Here is a 17,689-nt window from a genome sequence, read left to right as displayed (position 1 = left end):
CCATGTTTTTGGAGTTTTTCCAGACTTCTTCCTGATTGATTTCAAGTTTAAAGCATTATGATCTGCAAGTGTGCATGGTATGATCTCAATTCTTTTTTATTTATTGAGGGCTGCTTTATGTCCTAGTATGTTATCTATCTTGGAGAATGTGCCACGCGCACTTGAGAAGAAAGTGAATTCCCTGGCCTCAGGATGTAGAGTTCTGAATATATCTGTCAAATCCATCTGGTCCAATGTGTTATTCAAGTCTATTGTTTCTTTAGTGATTTTCTGTCTGGTTGACCTGTCCTTTGCTGTAAGTGGAGTATTAAAGTCCCCTGCTATTAGTACATCCTTATCTATAAGATTGTTTCTGTTTGTGATTGTTTTAAATATTTAGGTGCTCCCATATTTGGTGCGTAGATATTTATAATTATTAGTTCTTCCTGATGGATAGACCCTGTAATTATTATATAATGCCCTTCTTCATCCCTTGTTATTGTCTTTAATTTAAAGTCCCGTTTGTCTGATATAAGTATAGCTACTCCAGCTTTCTTTTGACTTCCCGTAGCATGATATGTATTTCTCCATCCCCTTACTTTTAATCTGAAGGTATCTTCTAGTCTAAAATGTGTTTCTTGTAGACAACAAATAGATGGATTTTGTTTTTTTTATCCATTCTGCTCCCTATGTCTTTTGATTGGAGCATTCAGCCCATTTACATTCATTGTTATTATTGAAATATGTGGGTTTATAGTCATTGTGTCCTTTGTGGGATTCATGCTTGTGGTGGTGTCTCTGGTATCTTGCATTCCTTGTAACACTTCCCTCAGAGAGTCCCTCTCAGGATTTCTTGTAGGGCTGGCTTAGTGGTGACAAATTCTTTCAATTTTTGTTTATTTGGAAAGACTTTTATCTCTCCTTCTACTCTGAATGACAGGCTTGCTGGATAGAGGATTCTTGGCTGCATATTTTTTCCGTTCATCACATTGAAGATCTCCTGCCATTCCTTTCTGGCCTGCTAAGTTTCATTAGATAGGTCTTTCACCACTCTGATAGGTTTCCCTTTGTATGTTAGGGCCCTTTTCTCCCTAGCTGCTTTCAGAATCCTCTCTTTGTCCTAATATTTTTCCAGTTTCACTATGATATGTCGTGCAGATGATCGATTCAAGTTACATCTGAGGGGAGTTCTCTGTGCTTCTTGAATTTCAACTTCTACTTCCCTCTGCAAGTTGGGGAAATTCTCTGCTATAATTTGTTCCAGGACTCCTTCAGCACCTTTCCCTCTCTCTTCCTCTTCTGGAATTCCTATGATACGGATATTTTTCTGTTTGATTGTATCGCTGAGCTCTCGAACTCTTCTTTCATGTTCCTGGATCAGTTTATCTCTCTTTTTTTCAGTTTCTTCTTTTTCTATAATAGTGTCTTCTAAATCTCCTTTCTGCCTCCTCAATCCGTGCATTGGATGCCTCCAGTTTATTATGTATCTCATTTATCGCATTTTTTAATTCACCGTAACTATTTTTAAGCTCTATATTGTTTGTAGCCATCGTTTCTCTGATGTCCTCCATGCCTTTTTCAAGCCCAGTGATTAATTTTATGATTATTGTTCTAAATTCTTGTTTAGTAGTGTTGCTTACATCTGTTTTGAGCAGTTCTCCAGCTGTCATTTCTTCCTGGAGTTTCTTTGGAGGAGAGTTCTTCCATTTTGTCATTTTTGTTAGCTTTCTATCTCTTGTTAATTTCAAAAGCTTATTGTACACATGGCCCCTCGATTTTTGCTGTATTAGGACTCTTTTGACTGTTCAGGGTCTGACTGTTCAGGAAGTGTTCTTTGGATGGTGTCTCTTGGTTTTTCTTGTTGAGCGTTTGGTTATTTTGTTTCCCTACTGGTAGTGGTATTTGGGACTCTCCACCATGTGTAGTTTGGCTTGTTTCTTGAGGCAGCCCTGAAAAAAGAAAACAGACAACCACAGAGGGAACACAGGTACACAAACGCTCAGAGAAAACCAATAAACACGCAAACCCAGGCTCAGGTAAATACAGCTACAACAACAACAAAACAGTTATCTGGAGGGGATGAGCATGGTTTGCTGTAGGCAGGTCTTGTCTCCACTGTGTCCGCTGGCCTCCCTGAGGCCCCTCCTTGGTTGTGTGGAGAAGAATGGCGTCGCTCCATTCCCTTCTCAGAGAAGCGTTGCAAATCACTTCTTTGGTCCAATCTCTCTGTGCTGAGGATGTGGCCAAAGTGGGCTGAGTTCTGTGCCCCACACCCTGCCTGTTTCCAGTTCCCAGTCTGCGGGCTCCCGCAGGTCGCTGCTTCCCTGTTGCCCGGGGGTTGAGTGGGGGGTGGGGGAAGTGTCGCAGCCTCAGGTACGCTGGGGTCAAGCAGGGATATAACCCGAGTGCGTTCGGGGAATGTAGCAACTTCAGGTCCGTAGAGTCTGTGTCGCTGCAGCATGCCGTTGCTGCAGCGGCCACCGCTGCTTCAGTGGGCCACTACCGGGCGCCGGCATCGCTTCAGCAGGCCGCTGTTGCGTGCGCTGCTGCCGCTTCCCGGCGCCGGGACCGCCTCCGCAGGCGTTGCTGCTGTTCACTGGGCCGCAGCCGCCATGGATGGTGCCGGGCGCACAGCAGTTCAGTTTTTCCTGGCACCTTCTGGGACCAGGGCACCTAGTTTAAAGTCAGCACCCCAGCCAGAGCTTAAAAAAAACACTGTCTTTCCAAGCCGAGGTGTTTTTTTCTCTTCTCCAGGGACGGTTCTATGAGCAATCTCAGCTTCTCTTTCCTTTCCCCTGGACTCGCGGCAGCTCGCCACCACTCACTGGTGACTCACTCACCGCAGCTGCATGCAAGCCGGGTTCCCTCCCCTCCCTCTATATCTCAGGGTCCCGTCCCTCTTTTATCTTCCCCAGTTCACACGCATGGACTTATGAGGTTTCCTTCCCAGTGTGCTGTCTCTTTCTCTTCCCAAACTCCTGTGGCTCAGTGTTCTACGACTTCAGGCCTTCTCTGTTTGAGAGATGGGTGCAGGCGAAATGTACTGAGCTCCTTATTTCTCCATCTTGCCTCCCTCCCTTTTTAAGAGATTTAAATGATAAAAGAATCTCTATATTTATCCATGTAGCTCCCATTTCCAGTGTTCATTTCTTTGCCTGAATCCCAGTTTCCATCTGCTAATCATTTTTGTTCTACTGGAAGGATATCAACATGTTTTGTTGTGCATGTTTGCCAGTGGTAAATTAATTTTAGTTGTTACATATCTGAAAAGGTATCTTTTCCCCACCTTTGGTTTTGAAAGATATTTTCACTTGATCAAGAATTTTAGTTTCATGCTTTTCCCTTTCTGTACTTCAAAGATGTTGCTTCATGTCTTCTAGCTGGCATTGTTTCTCACGAGAAGTCAGGTGTTATCCTTTGTTCCTCTGAATGTAATGTAAGATTCCTCTTTATCCTGGCTGTAAACAGTTTAATTATGGTGTAACTTGGTGTAGTTGTGCTTGGGGTTTGTTTAACTTCTTGAATCTGTAGATTGTTAATTTTCATTGAATTTGGTAAGTTTGGACCATTATATTTTGAAAAGTTTTACCTACCTCCCCTATCTCTGCTCTCCTTCCACACTCCTATTACATGTTCATTAGATAGATAAAAGTTGTCCCACAGCTCACTAGTGCTCTGTTCATCTATTTATCTTTTTTTCCTCTTTGTGTTTCATCATGGATGTTTCTGTGTTTCTTTTGCTGTCTCTTAAATGCTACTCCTTCTTCAGTATCTTATCTTGCTACTCCTTCTTCAGTATCTTATCTGTGAATTCTGTATAGTGTTTTTTTTTTTTTTTTTTAACTCAGACATTGTAGTTTTCATCTCTGAAGTTTTATTTGGGTCTTTAAAATATTTTTGTGCTCTGTTTTACAAGTTCAGTCTTGCCTTTAGCTTCTCAAACATATGAAATTCAGCTTAATAACTGTTTTAATCCATGTCTAATAATGCTTTCATCTCTGGGTGATAAGCTGGGCCAAATAGTAGGGCTCACCTAATTTGTTTCCCATATTTGGAGGGGCACGGTCTTTGCTGCACTGGTGCCCAGTGTCTTAAATTTTGTATTCTGTATTTTTACCAGTTTCCAGTTAGTTGTGTCAGGTGGGGTTGTACATATGATCACTGTTACTCTATCTTGATTGGGAGTCAGAGTTCTGTCTGTTTTTGTATTATTTGTTCTGCACCATTCCACTAACACAGAAACTTATACACATGCTCCAATAATTTTGAGCTTCATGAGGATAAAGATTACAAGTGTTTTTTGCTCATGATTATATTTTGAATGCATAACTGGTTCTCAGTACATTTTGTTGATTAAATGAATGTACACATGTGTATGCAGTTACATCATTGTATGAATAGATACACATAATTAGGGACATGCTAGCTGATTGTAACCACCCCCAAATTTTAGTAACTTAACCTAAAAAGTTAATTTTTATTTATTGAGCATTCTGGAACAGATGTGAATAGTTGATAGGCAGGTCTTTATGAAACAATTCAAGGCTCAATTTTTCTCTGGCATGGATATTTGTAATCTTTTGGGTTTCATTGGATTTCATTGTTATCTGTATTTAACCAGTGAGATAAAGAGAAAAGAAAGCTTGGAGAAGGCACCCCGGCTTCTAAAGGACCTTGACTTAGAAGTGACACACATAACTTTTGCTCACATTCCATTGCAAACCAATTTCATGCTGATACTTATATGTGTGGTGGGCTGCGAAGTGTAGTCCTTGACTGGGCAACCACTTCCCAGCAACAAATCTATATTGTGTGTAGGGAGACTACTAATGTGATCATTGATTTTGAGGTACAGAGATATCAGAAATGAAGATGTAGTTCTTCACTTGTTTGGCTTTCTGTAGGTCATTGCTGAAGAGTAGAGTTGATGGAATTCTGAGGTAGAAGTTGGGCTTTAGTTTATCTTTTTTAAATGTTGCCTCCTGGATACCACTCAAAGCAATCTGCATATTCAGTGCAATTCCTATCAAAATAACATCAGCATTCTTCACAGAGTCAGAACAAAGAATCCTAAAATTTGTATGGAACCAGAAAAGAACCTGAATAGCCAAAGCAATCCTCAAAAAGAAAACCAGAGCTGGAGGCATCATAACTCCAGACTTCAAGCTGTATTACAAAGCTATAATCAGCAAGATAGTATGGTACTGGCACAAGAAAAGACACATAAATCAGTGGAACAGAATAGAGAACCCAGAAATGGACCCACAAAGGTATGGCCAACTCATCTTTGAAAAACTGGAAATAATGTCCAATGGAAAAGTTTCTTCAGCAAATGGTTCTGGGAAAACTGAACAGTGACTTCCAGAAAAATGAACCTGGGTCACTCTTATACCATACACAAAAATAAGCTCAAAATGGATGGAAGACCTCAACATAAGACAGGAAGCTATCAAAATCCTAGAGGAGAAAACAGGCAACATTCTCTTTGACCTCAGCCACAGCAGCTTCTTACTTAGCATGTCTCCAGAGGCATGGGAAACAAAAGCAAAAATGAACTATTGGGGCCTCATGAAGATAAAAGTTTCTGCAGAGGAAACAATGAGCAAAACTAACATGCAACTGACAGAATGGGAGAAGATATTTGCAAATGACATATCAGATAAAGGATTCGTATCCAAAAATATAAAGAACTTATCAAAATCAACACCGAAGAAACAAATAATCCAGTAAAGAAATGGACAAAAGACATGCATAGACAGTTTACCACAGAAGACATCCAGATGGCTAACAGACACTTGAAAAATGCTCAACATCTCTCATCATCAGGGAAATACAAATCAAAACCACAGTTAGATACCACCTCACACCTGTCAGAACGGCTAAACTTGACAACCCAGGCAACAACAGATGTTGGCGAGGATGTGGGGAAAGAAGATCTCTTTTGCACTGCTGGTGGCAATGCAAACTGATGCAGCCACTCTAGAAAATAGTATGGAGGTTCCTCAAAAAATTAAAAATAGAACTACCCTATGACCCAGCAATTGCACTACTTGGTATGTATCCATAGAATACAGGAGTGCTGTTTCTAAGGGGCATATGTACCCTAATGTTTATAGCAGCACTATCAACAGTAGCCAGAGTATGGAAAGAGCTCAGATGTCCATCGACTGATGAATGGATAAAGAAGATGTGGTATACACACACACACACACCCACAGTGGAATACTATGTGGTAGTCAAAAGAATGAAATTTTGCCATTTGCAACAACGTGGAAGTGACTATATTATGCTAAGCAAAATAAATCTGAGAAAGACAAATACATGATTTTGTTCATGTGCGGAATTTATGAAACATAACAGATGAACATAGGAACAGGGAAGCACAAATAAGATTAAAAACAGAGGGAGACAAACCATAAGAGGCTCTTAAATACAAAAAAACTAAGGGTTGCTGGCAGAGTTGGCTGGGGGGAAGGGCTAGAGGGGTGAGAGGCATTAAGGAGGACACTTGTTGGGATGAGCACTGGGTATGCAAGTGATAAATCACTAAATTCTGTTCCTGAAATTATTATTATACTATATGTTAACTAATTTGGATTTAAATTAAAAGTAAATAAAATAAAATGTTGCTTCCTGGACTCTACCCCAGATTCTGCCGAAATAATAATACCGTATTTAGGCTGGAGGATATGCATCTTTAATACACTCCCTTGTTGTTTCTTAAAGTCACTAAGTGTGAGACCCACTAGTGTAATGTGTTACTTTCAACTTTTAATTGCTCTTTCTTAAAAGAGAGTGAAATAACTTAGAAAGTAAAATTCAGTGGAATGGTTGCAGCGAGATAAAAGCACTCAAACACATGTACCTGTATCAAATCCATATTCAGCATGGTTCTACTAACTCTGGCCATGGATGTTCAAAACATGTACTATGTTCTTTTAAAACCAGATCTATTTCTTGAGTAACTAAAGTATTGGCAACATTGTACAAGGCCCTGTAAGGGGCAAAAATAAATTAGATTTGACCCTGTCTTTAAGGTGTTTACTATTTGGGAAGAAAAGACATATATACGTGGTCATGTTTACTGATTCTGAGTTGTACATTTTTTTCCCCATTTTAACTGTTATGACACTCACCATTGCCTACTTGTGTGTGAACTTGATCATAGTTGTTCATGTTGTGATTAATTCAGTTGAATTCTCTGAGATAGGTTTATTTGTTGGTCTTAATTACTGGCTTAACTATCTTAAAAATGACTTCATTATGATAGCATTAAAACAGGAAAATATAAATAGAAAGAATAAAAATCTCTGTCAACTTAAAAGAGTTCTTCCTATGAGTATAAAATGAAAATTCTAAGTGGGGGAAAAAAGACCGTTTCATTGACAGCACTATTTCTTAACGTATAAAATGTTTATCTTAAAAATGATAGTCTTAAGTTTGGAATATACTTGATCAGTCCTAATGTTCTGTGATTTGAATATCTCTCAAATTTCTTTTCTTCAGTACAACCAATCTAAATTTGTATCTACTGCCTAAAATATACCAGTAATCAGTGAACTGCTTTTCTTGTCTCTAGTCTTTTTTTTTTTAACCTCTCCACACTTCCAAGTTACCATTTTGAATTGCAGATCTGATTGTTGCTATCCTGTTAACATCTTTCTGTGACTTCCCGTTTGACTTTGAGATAATTTCCCTGTGTCTTTAAAGGAAATCCTGATTTACAAGGCAGTGCTTTTCAGGACAGGCCATTAAACCTAACTTCCTGATACTATCTTTTTGTGGTTGCCATCCCTCCTCATCTTTAGCTACTATAAAACATACTCTTTTATTCCTTCCTCTGCATTTGTCAGACTCCTCCGTTTCCTGATGTGTGTGCATCACAACTATAGCCCTTATCAAATAGCCATGTGAATCTGTTTAAAGATTTGCCACCCTGAATGGGAAAATCATTAATAGGGGTCTCACTCCTTTTCTGTGTCTCCACCTAGATGAACGCCTGATACTAACAGAAGAATTAGCATTCAATCAACACAAAATTAATGTTTGTTGAAGGAATGAAGTTTGAATAGCTATATTACAGTATAACATTCTGATAATGAAAAGTACAAATTCTAAGAAATATTCACATGAATTACAAATTCAACTTCATACAGGTAGACTGAGGATAGACCTTGAAGCATAGAGAAAGTAGTCAGACGTTTATGGGGAAAAGGTTAGATCAGATGGATGGGCTCAGATGGGAAGTGAAACAAGAGTGAATCAGACCAGTTTAACTCTAGCTTTATAGTATGGATCAAAGGAGATAACTCTGAAAAGGGAAATTGAGTGCATTTTTAAATATTAGGGTGAGGTTTATGCCACTTTGGTAGATGATAGGTGGCTATTCAAGAATTTTGCCTTCATGAATGACAATGTATTGCTGTAATGGATTGGAGATTTCTCTAGGGGCAGTGTCTTACGTGGTTTTGTATCCTGAGGAATTACCATAGTGATCGCCTAGTGGGAAATGTTGAATAGATGGACTTAGTTTTCATAGGATATTGTAAAGTAGTGAAATTTTAGAGTTTGAAACAATGTGGCATTAAATTTATGCAGTTACAGATTTACAGTTGTATATAAAATTATACAGTTTACAGATTTTGGCATCTTTATGATGTCTTTCTACTCAAGAACATGGTATGGCCTTCCTATTTGTTTAGGACTACTTCTATATTTTTGTATTTGGCAGTATTTTAATGTTTTCATTTTGTATTCTGATCTTTAGCATTATGAAGTTTTCTTTGTCATCAGTAATCTTTGCCCTGTATTCTGTCTAGTCTGATATCAAGATTCAGATTCCTATTTTACTTTTATTTGTATTCTATTTTTCAGCATATTTTTCCCATTCTTTTTTAAATCTGTCTGAATCACTATGTTTTAGGGATGTCTCTTATATAGAGTATAGAGGTAGAATTTGGTTTTTTATGCCAATCTGAAAATCATTTTCTTTTAATTAGGTGAGTTATGTCCATGCACCTTTATTGATAAATGTGCTATGTTTGGGCTGGTTTCTGTCACGTAGCTTTCAGATGTCTCCTTTGTGTGTATACAGACCCTTTCCTTATGTGCTCTGTTTTCTTCATGTCCTCTCCCTTTTTGTTATTTTGTATTTTGGAAGGCTTGATTTCCGTTCAGGTTGTTTCTTTTCTTTAATCAAAGGTATATATGTACCTCTTAGCCTTTCTTTAGATACTTCCTTTGTTCCCTGCTCATAAGCAATACTGAAATTATCTAGTTCCTGTTTATTTCACTTATATCATTTAATTTTAAAGCTTTATTTCAGTGTTAATCTCTTACTCTTAGCTAGTTTAGGTTTATACTAGTTGTGAGCCTCAAGTTGTATACTTTTGCTCCCCATTAATATTTATGAAGTTTGTGACTTTAATTTCACCTTTCTCTTATTTGTGTGTGTATTATTTTTATATTCCTAAAGCTCCTAACATTTAAGTAACGGTTTTGTCAGTTCTATCTCTTTTTAAAAAAGAGAAGTTTTTTATTTTTTACAGCAGTTTTAGGTTCACACTAAAACGGAGAAATACAGAGTTCCCATTCACCTGCATGGCCCCTCAGCACTATCCACATCCCATCCCACGATGATACGTTTATTATAATCAATGATCCTATATTGGCATCCTCCCAAATTCCAGAGTTTATATTAAGGTTCCCTTGGTGTTCTGTTTTCCATGGATTTTGACAAGTATATAATGACATGTATTGACCATTGTGGAATTATCCAGAATAGTTTCACTGCCCTAAAAATCTTTTGTACCTATTTATTCGTCCCTGCCCCTAAATTCTAGCAACCATTGATATTTTTATGGTCTCCATAATTTTACCTTTTCCAGAATGTCACATAGTTGGAATTATATAATATAATGCGTAGCGTTTTCAGATTAGATGCTTTTATTTAATAATTATGTATTCATTTTCCTCAATGCCTTTTCATGGTTCACTAGCTCATTTCCTTTTATGACTGAGTAATATTCCATTATCTCTGTGTACCACAGTTTGTTTATTCATTCACCTACTGAAGGACATTTGGGTCGTTTCCAAGTTTTGGCAGTTAGGGATGTATAAACATCTCTGTGCAGGTTTTTGTGTCATCCGAAGTTGCCAGCTCTTTTGGGTAAACAGTAAGGAGTGCAGTTGCTGGATCATATGGTAGGAGTATGTTTAATTTTATAAAAAGCAGCAAACTGTCTTTTAACATAGCTGTGCCATTTTGCATTCCCAGCAGCAATGTCTGAGAGTGCTTGTTGCTTCCCATTCTTGTCCTCATTTGACATTGTCAGTGTTCTGAATTTTGGCCACCCTAATAGGTATCGTTTTAATTTGCATTTCCCTGATGACCTATACTATTGAATATCTTTTCATATGTTTATTTGCCTTCTTTATGTCTGCTTTGTTGAAGTGTCTCCTCAGGTTTTTTGCCCATTTTTTAATACTGTTGTCTGTTGAGTTTTAAGAATTTGTATGTTTTTGGTAATAGTCTTTTATCAGATACGTCTTTTGCAAATATTTTCTCCCGGGCTTGTCTTTTCATTCTTTGGATATTCTCACCTTTTAGTTGTAGTTCTACAGTTAAATATGTTTGTTTCTTACCGCCAGTCCTTGGTGTTAAAGCTTCTCCAGCTTCATTGGGATTATCTGAATCTCATTCTTTACTTGATCACTCAGTCACATTCATAGGAGAAAGATTCTGTAAAGTTTTGTCTCTGACCTTATACTTGGCTGAATATAAAATTCTTATTTTACATTTTTCCTTTCAGTATCTTAGAAATGTTATTTTGGGGGCACCTGGGTGGCTCAGTCAGTTGAGTGTCTGACTTTGGCCCAGGTCATGATCTTGTGGTTCGGGAGTTCAAGCCTCACATCTGGCTCTCTGCTGTCAGTCTGTCAACACAGAGCCTGCTTCTGATCGTCTGTTCCCTTCTCCCTGCCCCTCCCTCACCTGCACTCTCTCAAAAATAAAATACATATTTAAAAAAAATGTTATTCCCTTGTTTCTTAGCATAAAATGCTATTGACAATTTAATACCAATCTGATAATAGGTGACTTAGCTTGTGTTTAACTTTTTTTATTGCGGTAACCTCACTTATTTGTGTTTGTTTTCCATTTTTAAATGAATTGAATTTCCCCGGACTACTAGGATGAGGTTCCTGTGAAGGAGTAGGATAAACCAAGATAGACTTCTCAGTTTTACGTTCAAACGCTTTCCCTTCTGTGCTTAGTGGTGTATCTGTCTTTCAGAGGTAAACCTTGTTCAGGAAGATATTCTCCTCTAGCCCAGTGTCTCTGTAAACTTTACAGGCTTAACGTTAAGTCTAGAAATGATATTTCTAGATAGAAGAAAAGATAATTCTTTTTTTCTTACGCTACTTTCTGTGATCTGTTTCCTTTGAAACCTTGTCACCCTCTTTCTCCTTTATTATTTGAGCCTTCTTTCTCTCTGTGTCCATTATTCCTTTCCTGCAATTTGGTTTCATATTCCAAGAGTTTTACCTTTGGGGTGGGCTTTGTACTGGAAGGGTCTTTTTGCTGAACGCTGTATGATTCCTGAGAGTTCAGGGCCTTACACTACTGTGTGCTGCGTCAGGACTGCATACACGTTTTTGCATTCCACCTGCAACTTGGAGCCTGTAAAAACCTTCCTCAGTTTCTCAGTTTGTTCTCATACTTGTTCTCCCAGTTTCTAGAGAGGCCGAGGCCTCTCCTTTGGAGTATTCATAACGATTTTTGGGTTCTGAGGCCTCATAGGATACGTCTGTAGTTGTTTCCACTTCCTGCTGTCCCTTCTACATACATAGCTGCTGATTCTGTGGTGTTGGCAGTGTAGCCACGTCCTCTCACAGCCTAAGATTTGTGGGGATTTCCTTACGTAGTTTTGTTGAAGATGTAGTCAGTGGGTTCTTCTGATAATTCCAGTTGATATATTTGGTTTTCAGGAGTTGTCCTTGGGGGATTCAAAAACTATGCTGGCACTGCAATTAGAAGAGAACTGATCCATTATTTCATTAGTGTAATTGTGACCAATATATAGGAAGCTTGGATTTTTTAATCCCTAAATTTGAAAATTTAATTTAGGATAGCATATAAAATTTCATATTATTTACATGTTAATAAAGGATTTTTTAAACATCTATTTGATACCTTTTGAGAAGTCATGTATAAATGTTAGGAAGTGATTTTGTCATCAACATTTTTCTTAGTTTTAATTGCAAATATGTATCATTTACCTCTGGTTATAGAGCTAAATGGATATAACCTCATAATGGAAATTTAGACTAATTGCCATTTGTTACATAGTTATCTGTAAGTGAACAAATTTTAAAGTAAACATGAAGAAAATCCAATGAACTTTTATTGAGATGGATGAGTGCAATTAAAGAAATTCCTTCCTGGATGGAAATAAGTATGTTGAGAGAAAAGGGAAAAAAGAGTGAAGTTATTTAATTGTTTATTTTCACCTGTAGTATATAATCATACTTAATCTATGTATGTCCCATGAAAGAAACATGAAAATTTAAATATGTAAGTTAGAAATAATTATAATTTTAGATTTGTCTCCTTTTCTTTTGCCCAGCAAGTACTAGATCAACATCTTTAGTTTGAACACTGTAGGAGGGGAGAGTATAAATATTCCGTAATTTTATTAGTAAAGATTATGTAGTCTGTTGAACTAACTTCAAACTATGGAAATTCAAAGTAAAATGATCAATTTCTCATAGGAACTGAAGTTAAAAGATGAAGAGTGTGAGAGGCTTTCTAAAGTACGAGATCAACTCGGACAGGAACTGGAGGAGCTCACAGCCAGTCTGTTTGAGGTTGGTCTATTTACGTGTTGGCCAAGAGCAACGTCTTGCTTCTTTTACATTGATGGACTTGTTTTTTGAGGGAATGTTGGAAAAGTAACTCTTAGCTTCACACATACTTTCTAAGTCGTCTAAGAAAAATTACATCTCTAAGAAATTTGGAGTCTGCAATTTAAAATGATGGAAAAGGGGAAAGATACTGTTGGCTACCAGTATCTGGTTGTTTAAAAATGCCTATGTGGGAAGAAAAGATGTAAATTTTAGTTTTGTTTTTATCAAGTATTTAGAGGCTACTTTAAGATAAGCTTATGACTCCAGAATAAGGATGGGAAACCCTTGTAGCTCTCTGATAGGTGATGGTTTGAGGATTGTTAGAAAGCACAACTACTTGTTAGAAGGCACACTTTTTTTTTAAAGTTTATTTTTCAGAGGAAGCAGGGGGAGGTGGGGAGGAGTGGGGAGAGAGGATCCTAAGCAGACTCCTTACTGTCAGCACCTAGCCCAACATGGGGCTTGATTTTACAGCTTGTGAGATCATGATCTGACCTGAGATGAAGAGTTGGATGTTTAACCGACTGAGCCACCCAGTCGTTCCCACACTTATCTCCCGCCCACCAACAGGACCAAAATTTTTGCCCAGCTCTAGCGGTGTTTCTCATTAAGGGTTCCATTGATACTGTCATTTTGCATTTTTGATGTATTAGTGAGGGTTCTCAGAGACACAGAACCAATAGTACGTGTCTATGTGCCGACACAAGTATAGAGAGAGACATTGAAATAAAACATTGGCACACACGATTATGGAGACTGGCTGTTTCCCAGATCTGCAGGGTAAGGTAACAGCCTGCAGACCCTGGAGAGCTGATGCTGTAGTGATAGTCCAGGTGTGAGGTTTGAGAGCCTTAGAACTGATGGTGCAGTTCTAGTCCTGAGGCTGACGGGCTTGAGGCGCAACTGACGTTTCACTTGGAGTTTGGAGGCCAGGAGAATTCTCTTGTACTCCGTGGTGATCAGCCTTTTTGTTTTGTTCAGTCCTTCAACTGATTGGATGAAGCCCAACCACATTGTGAACGGTCTGCCTTATTTCATATACCAATTCAGATGTTAATCTCATCCAGAAACACCTTCATAGAAACACCCAGAATAATGTTGGACCAAATATCTGGGCATCCAGTGGCCTAGTGAACTTGACACGTAAAATTAACCATCATACTTAGTTTTGGCCCTAAAATAAAAGTTCCTTATTCAGACAGGTTGATGTGTTACTGGAATGACTAATGTCATTATCACTTATCAATAATTTCTTTTTTTCTCCTCTAAAAATTTGTTTTTAAAACTTTGTAGTAAAAGATTTTAGAAAAATTTCTTGCCTTTTTGTTATTTTTATGTATGCAACATCTTTCAGTTTTAGAGGTTTGCATATTTTCTTACATAATTGTAATCTTAATATATTTTGTATTTTTCTTCAAATAACATGTTTTCATGTTAATTTACATGGTCATTGTAGTGATAGTCCTAATCTATCAACTTGCATACTCCACCGTTTTTACCGTTACAAGTAACGGTAACACGGGGGTTTCTTCAGATGTAGACTTTTTGTGCCCCCACGGCTCCATACACCTTTGTTCTGTCCTCTGTCTTTTTTTTTTTTTTTTTTAATGTTTTATAAATTTCTAGGAGAGAGAGAGACTGCTTGAGCAGGGGAGGGTCAGAGAGAGAGGGAGTCACAGACTGAAACAGGCTCCAGGCTCTGAGCTGTCAGCACAGAGCCCGACGCGGGGCTCGAACCCACGAACCGCGAGATCATGACCTAAGCGAAAGTTGGACGCTTAACCGACTAAGCCACCCAGGCGCCCCTGTCCTCTGTCTTTTTTAGGATCATTTTCTTTCATGAGCATTGAAAAACTGATTTATTATTATTTTTTGTTAGCTAGTCTTCAGAGACCAGAGAAAGATAAACATGAGGATGGGAAGAGTGGGGAATTAAAGATCTAGAAGATAGGAGCTATATGACTTGTCACATTTTTGTTTGTAGAAGGGGTATGCAGAAACCTTAGACTTTCTCTTCCAATATTGTCTAGCCAAAAAAATTTTATAAAGATGTATGGGTACTAAATAAGAAAGCAAATGTGTTAAGTTTCTCACGTGCCTGCCCATAATTTTAGCCTTGCTTACTTCCTCTCATTTGCACTTGCATGGATATTGTATTAGATGAAGTAGGAGGAGAACAAACAGGAGAAACTTCTCCCTGTCCATCATGGGATGTGAAGGAACAGAAATGCCATTTTTGCAATGAATGAAAAAGTATGCCAAAAAAAATTTTTGGGTCCCTGATCTATCCCTGACCTGCTAATGGCTAATAACCTTGATAACTATGTATTCTTTCTGGGAAAGAAGTTAAATTAATTAAAGATGATTTTAGTAATGAAGAAAATTGTATTCAAACCAGTTATTTATGAATTTTGTAAAAAGGTGCTAAAAGCTCTTCTGTGGTCTCTTTGTGTTTTCATAATCTCAAGTTTACCATTGTATTATGAAAAAATTGTTTGCTTGCATTTTAGGTGTGTATATATATTTTTTTTTAATTGAAGATTACTTTGAATAAACAATTTGTACAACTTTGGTAAACTTAACATGTAGATTCAAATTAGGCATTTGTTGTGTATGGATCATCTTGGATATAATTATACTTTGTAGCAAAGTTGTGCCTTAAAATAACTATCAAATACAAGAACTCTAAAGTTATGTAGATGTATTCCTACCTAGTAGCTCAGATTTTGAGGTCATATAAAATGGAATTAGTTGAAAGAATGCTTTACAAAGTAGTTTTCACTTAACATGGAAAGAAAAGAGGGGTTATTCTTAAGATTTTTTTTTTTTTACATTTTGTCAGACTTTTAGTAAATGTCTATAATATGCCTAGTTTTCTCTCCATAATGTTATGAGGCATATAGTGAAAATTTTTGTCATTTTATCTGTGAGGAAAATGAGGCATAAAAGGTTAAGGAGCAATGTTGGGATTCAAATTCATAACCCCAACCCTTGCTTTAAGTACTCTGAAAATTGTAAATGGGGCTTCCGTTTGTATCAAGCTACAGAAAAGGAGTAATCTCCTTTATCTCACATTCAGACTGTCTGTATTTTATAAGCCATTAGTATTTATTACCCAGCCCAGTAGATGCCACACTTTTTGATCATGTACTCAACCTATAAAAGAACAATTTGAGCATGTACCTTTATTATGATGAACATAAGTAATACTCAGAGTTACCTATGTGATAGGCACTGTTTTAAAAGCATATATACTTACTTATAAATTACATGTACATGCTAAATTATTATATAAATTATAAAACAACAGTTTTAAAAAGCAAATCAATTGTAAATGCTTTTTTTTAATAGTAGTACAGAAGTATTTTGTTCTCACTAAAATATATTGTGTGTATGTGTATATTTTTTTAGTGAAAGAAGTACACTTGAGTATGTTACCTTGTTCTGGAAAATTTTAATCTTTGAAATTTATGATTCAGATGAAGCTCTGGTCTAAATTCCATGTTTTAAATTAGATGTAATGCAGCTAATAACTCACAAATTCATGGATCCAAATGGAAGAAATACATCTTTCCCTATATTAAATCATTATACTGAATTTTCAGTTTCATTACTGGTTATGTGAAACTTTTTCCAGAGCATTCTCTAGTTAATTTGTACTCTCTAATACCAACAAATTATTTGTGAAGTTTAAACATTATTTGAAAGAAAGACAAAAAACCTTCTTCATTTGAATCACTGCTAACCAGATAGGAAAAAAATTCTGTTTTCAAATTCTGGAAGTGTATAGACAGGAATGTTTATATCAGAGGTCTGCAAACTACATCCTATCTTTTGTGCAATCTTATGAGCCAAAATTGGTTTTTACATTTTTGAGTGGTTAGGGAAAAAAAACCCAAGAGAGTATTTTGTGACATGAAAACTGAAGTTCAGATTTTAGTGCTGATAAATGTTTATCGAAATGGCCACGTTCGCTGTTCATGTGTTGTCTGTGGCTGCTTTCACACTGCAGCTGAGTATTACAGCAGACTGCATGACTCATAAAGCCCAAACTGCTTACTGTCTGACCCTTTACAGAAAAAGTTTGCTGACCCCTGGTGTATGTGATACTTCTATTTTTTTCAGCTTTAGAATGGCAGAGTGATAGAAAATTTTCCAACTCTTTCTGAATCTGCTTTTTGATGTCTTATGTCAACTTGCAAAATCCGATGCGTTTTCTTTTTAGCTGTTGCTTCTGCCTCCTTCTAGGTCTCTCTTCTTTCCTTTTGGGACTCCTAGTACTAGTATGTTACACCTTTTTATTGTGTCCCTCATATTGCTAAGGGAAAAGGCACCCGAGATTCCAGCTCTCTTTGGGTTTACATCATCTACTGGATCTTGGCCCCCTAGTTCTTTACTATTTTGTTAGCTCTCTAATGCCTTCAGACGCATTTTAAAAAATCTTGTCCAGCTTTTCTAATTATTCTCCGTGTAAGGTTTGGTCCAAATTGCATAGTCCACTGTTATGGAAGGCAGAGTCCATTTCTAAACATTTACACAGATATAATCTCTCCTTCACATGTTTTGCATTTATAGTTAAAATGTCACTTGTCCTGAAGGGTCAGATGAGATATGCTTATTGTTTTGAAAATAGCTTCCAAACAGAGATCTGTTGACAGCCACTTGTCAAAAAAATTCAGCAAATCTGGAACATTTGTTATTTTTAAAAGAAAAATGCTTACCTCATTATTAAATCGGCAGCTCTTAAGGACTTTGATAAAGATAAACAGTGTAATTGTGCTTGGAAGATTTTCACAGTTAATGT

At 37.2% G+C, this 17,689-nt stretch overlaps 1 protein-coding gene across 3 annotated transcripts in view; it reads left to right on the top strand.

The window, feature by feature from the left end:
- LOC120240815 (RAB3A interacting protein) overlaps positions 1 to 17,689 on the top strand; it is a 52,573-nt gene that overhangs the window by 23,036 nt on the left and 11,848 nt on the right. For all 3 annotated transcript variants that reach the window (XM_039245656.1, XM_039245654.1, XM_039245655.1), the window contains one exon: positions 12,751 to 12,846. In XM_039245656.1, coding sequence (XP_039101587.1) covers positions 12,751 to 12,846 — 96 coding nt within the window. The remainder of the gene's footprint in view (positions 1 to 12,750; positions 12,847 to 17,689) is intronic.

This window comes from Hyaena hyaena, unplaced genomic scaffold (genome assembly GCF_003009895.1).
Source record: "Hyaena hyaena isolate Hyena2069 unplaced genomic scaffold, ASM300989v1 scaffold_262, whole genome shotgun sequence".
Taxonomy (NCBI): domain Eukaryota; kingdom Metazoa; phylum Chordata; class Mammalia; order Carnivora; family Hyaenidae; genus Hyaena; species Hyaena hyaena.
This window is presented reverse-complemented; position numbering and strand designations above follow the sequence as displayed.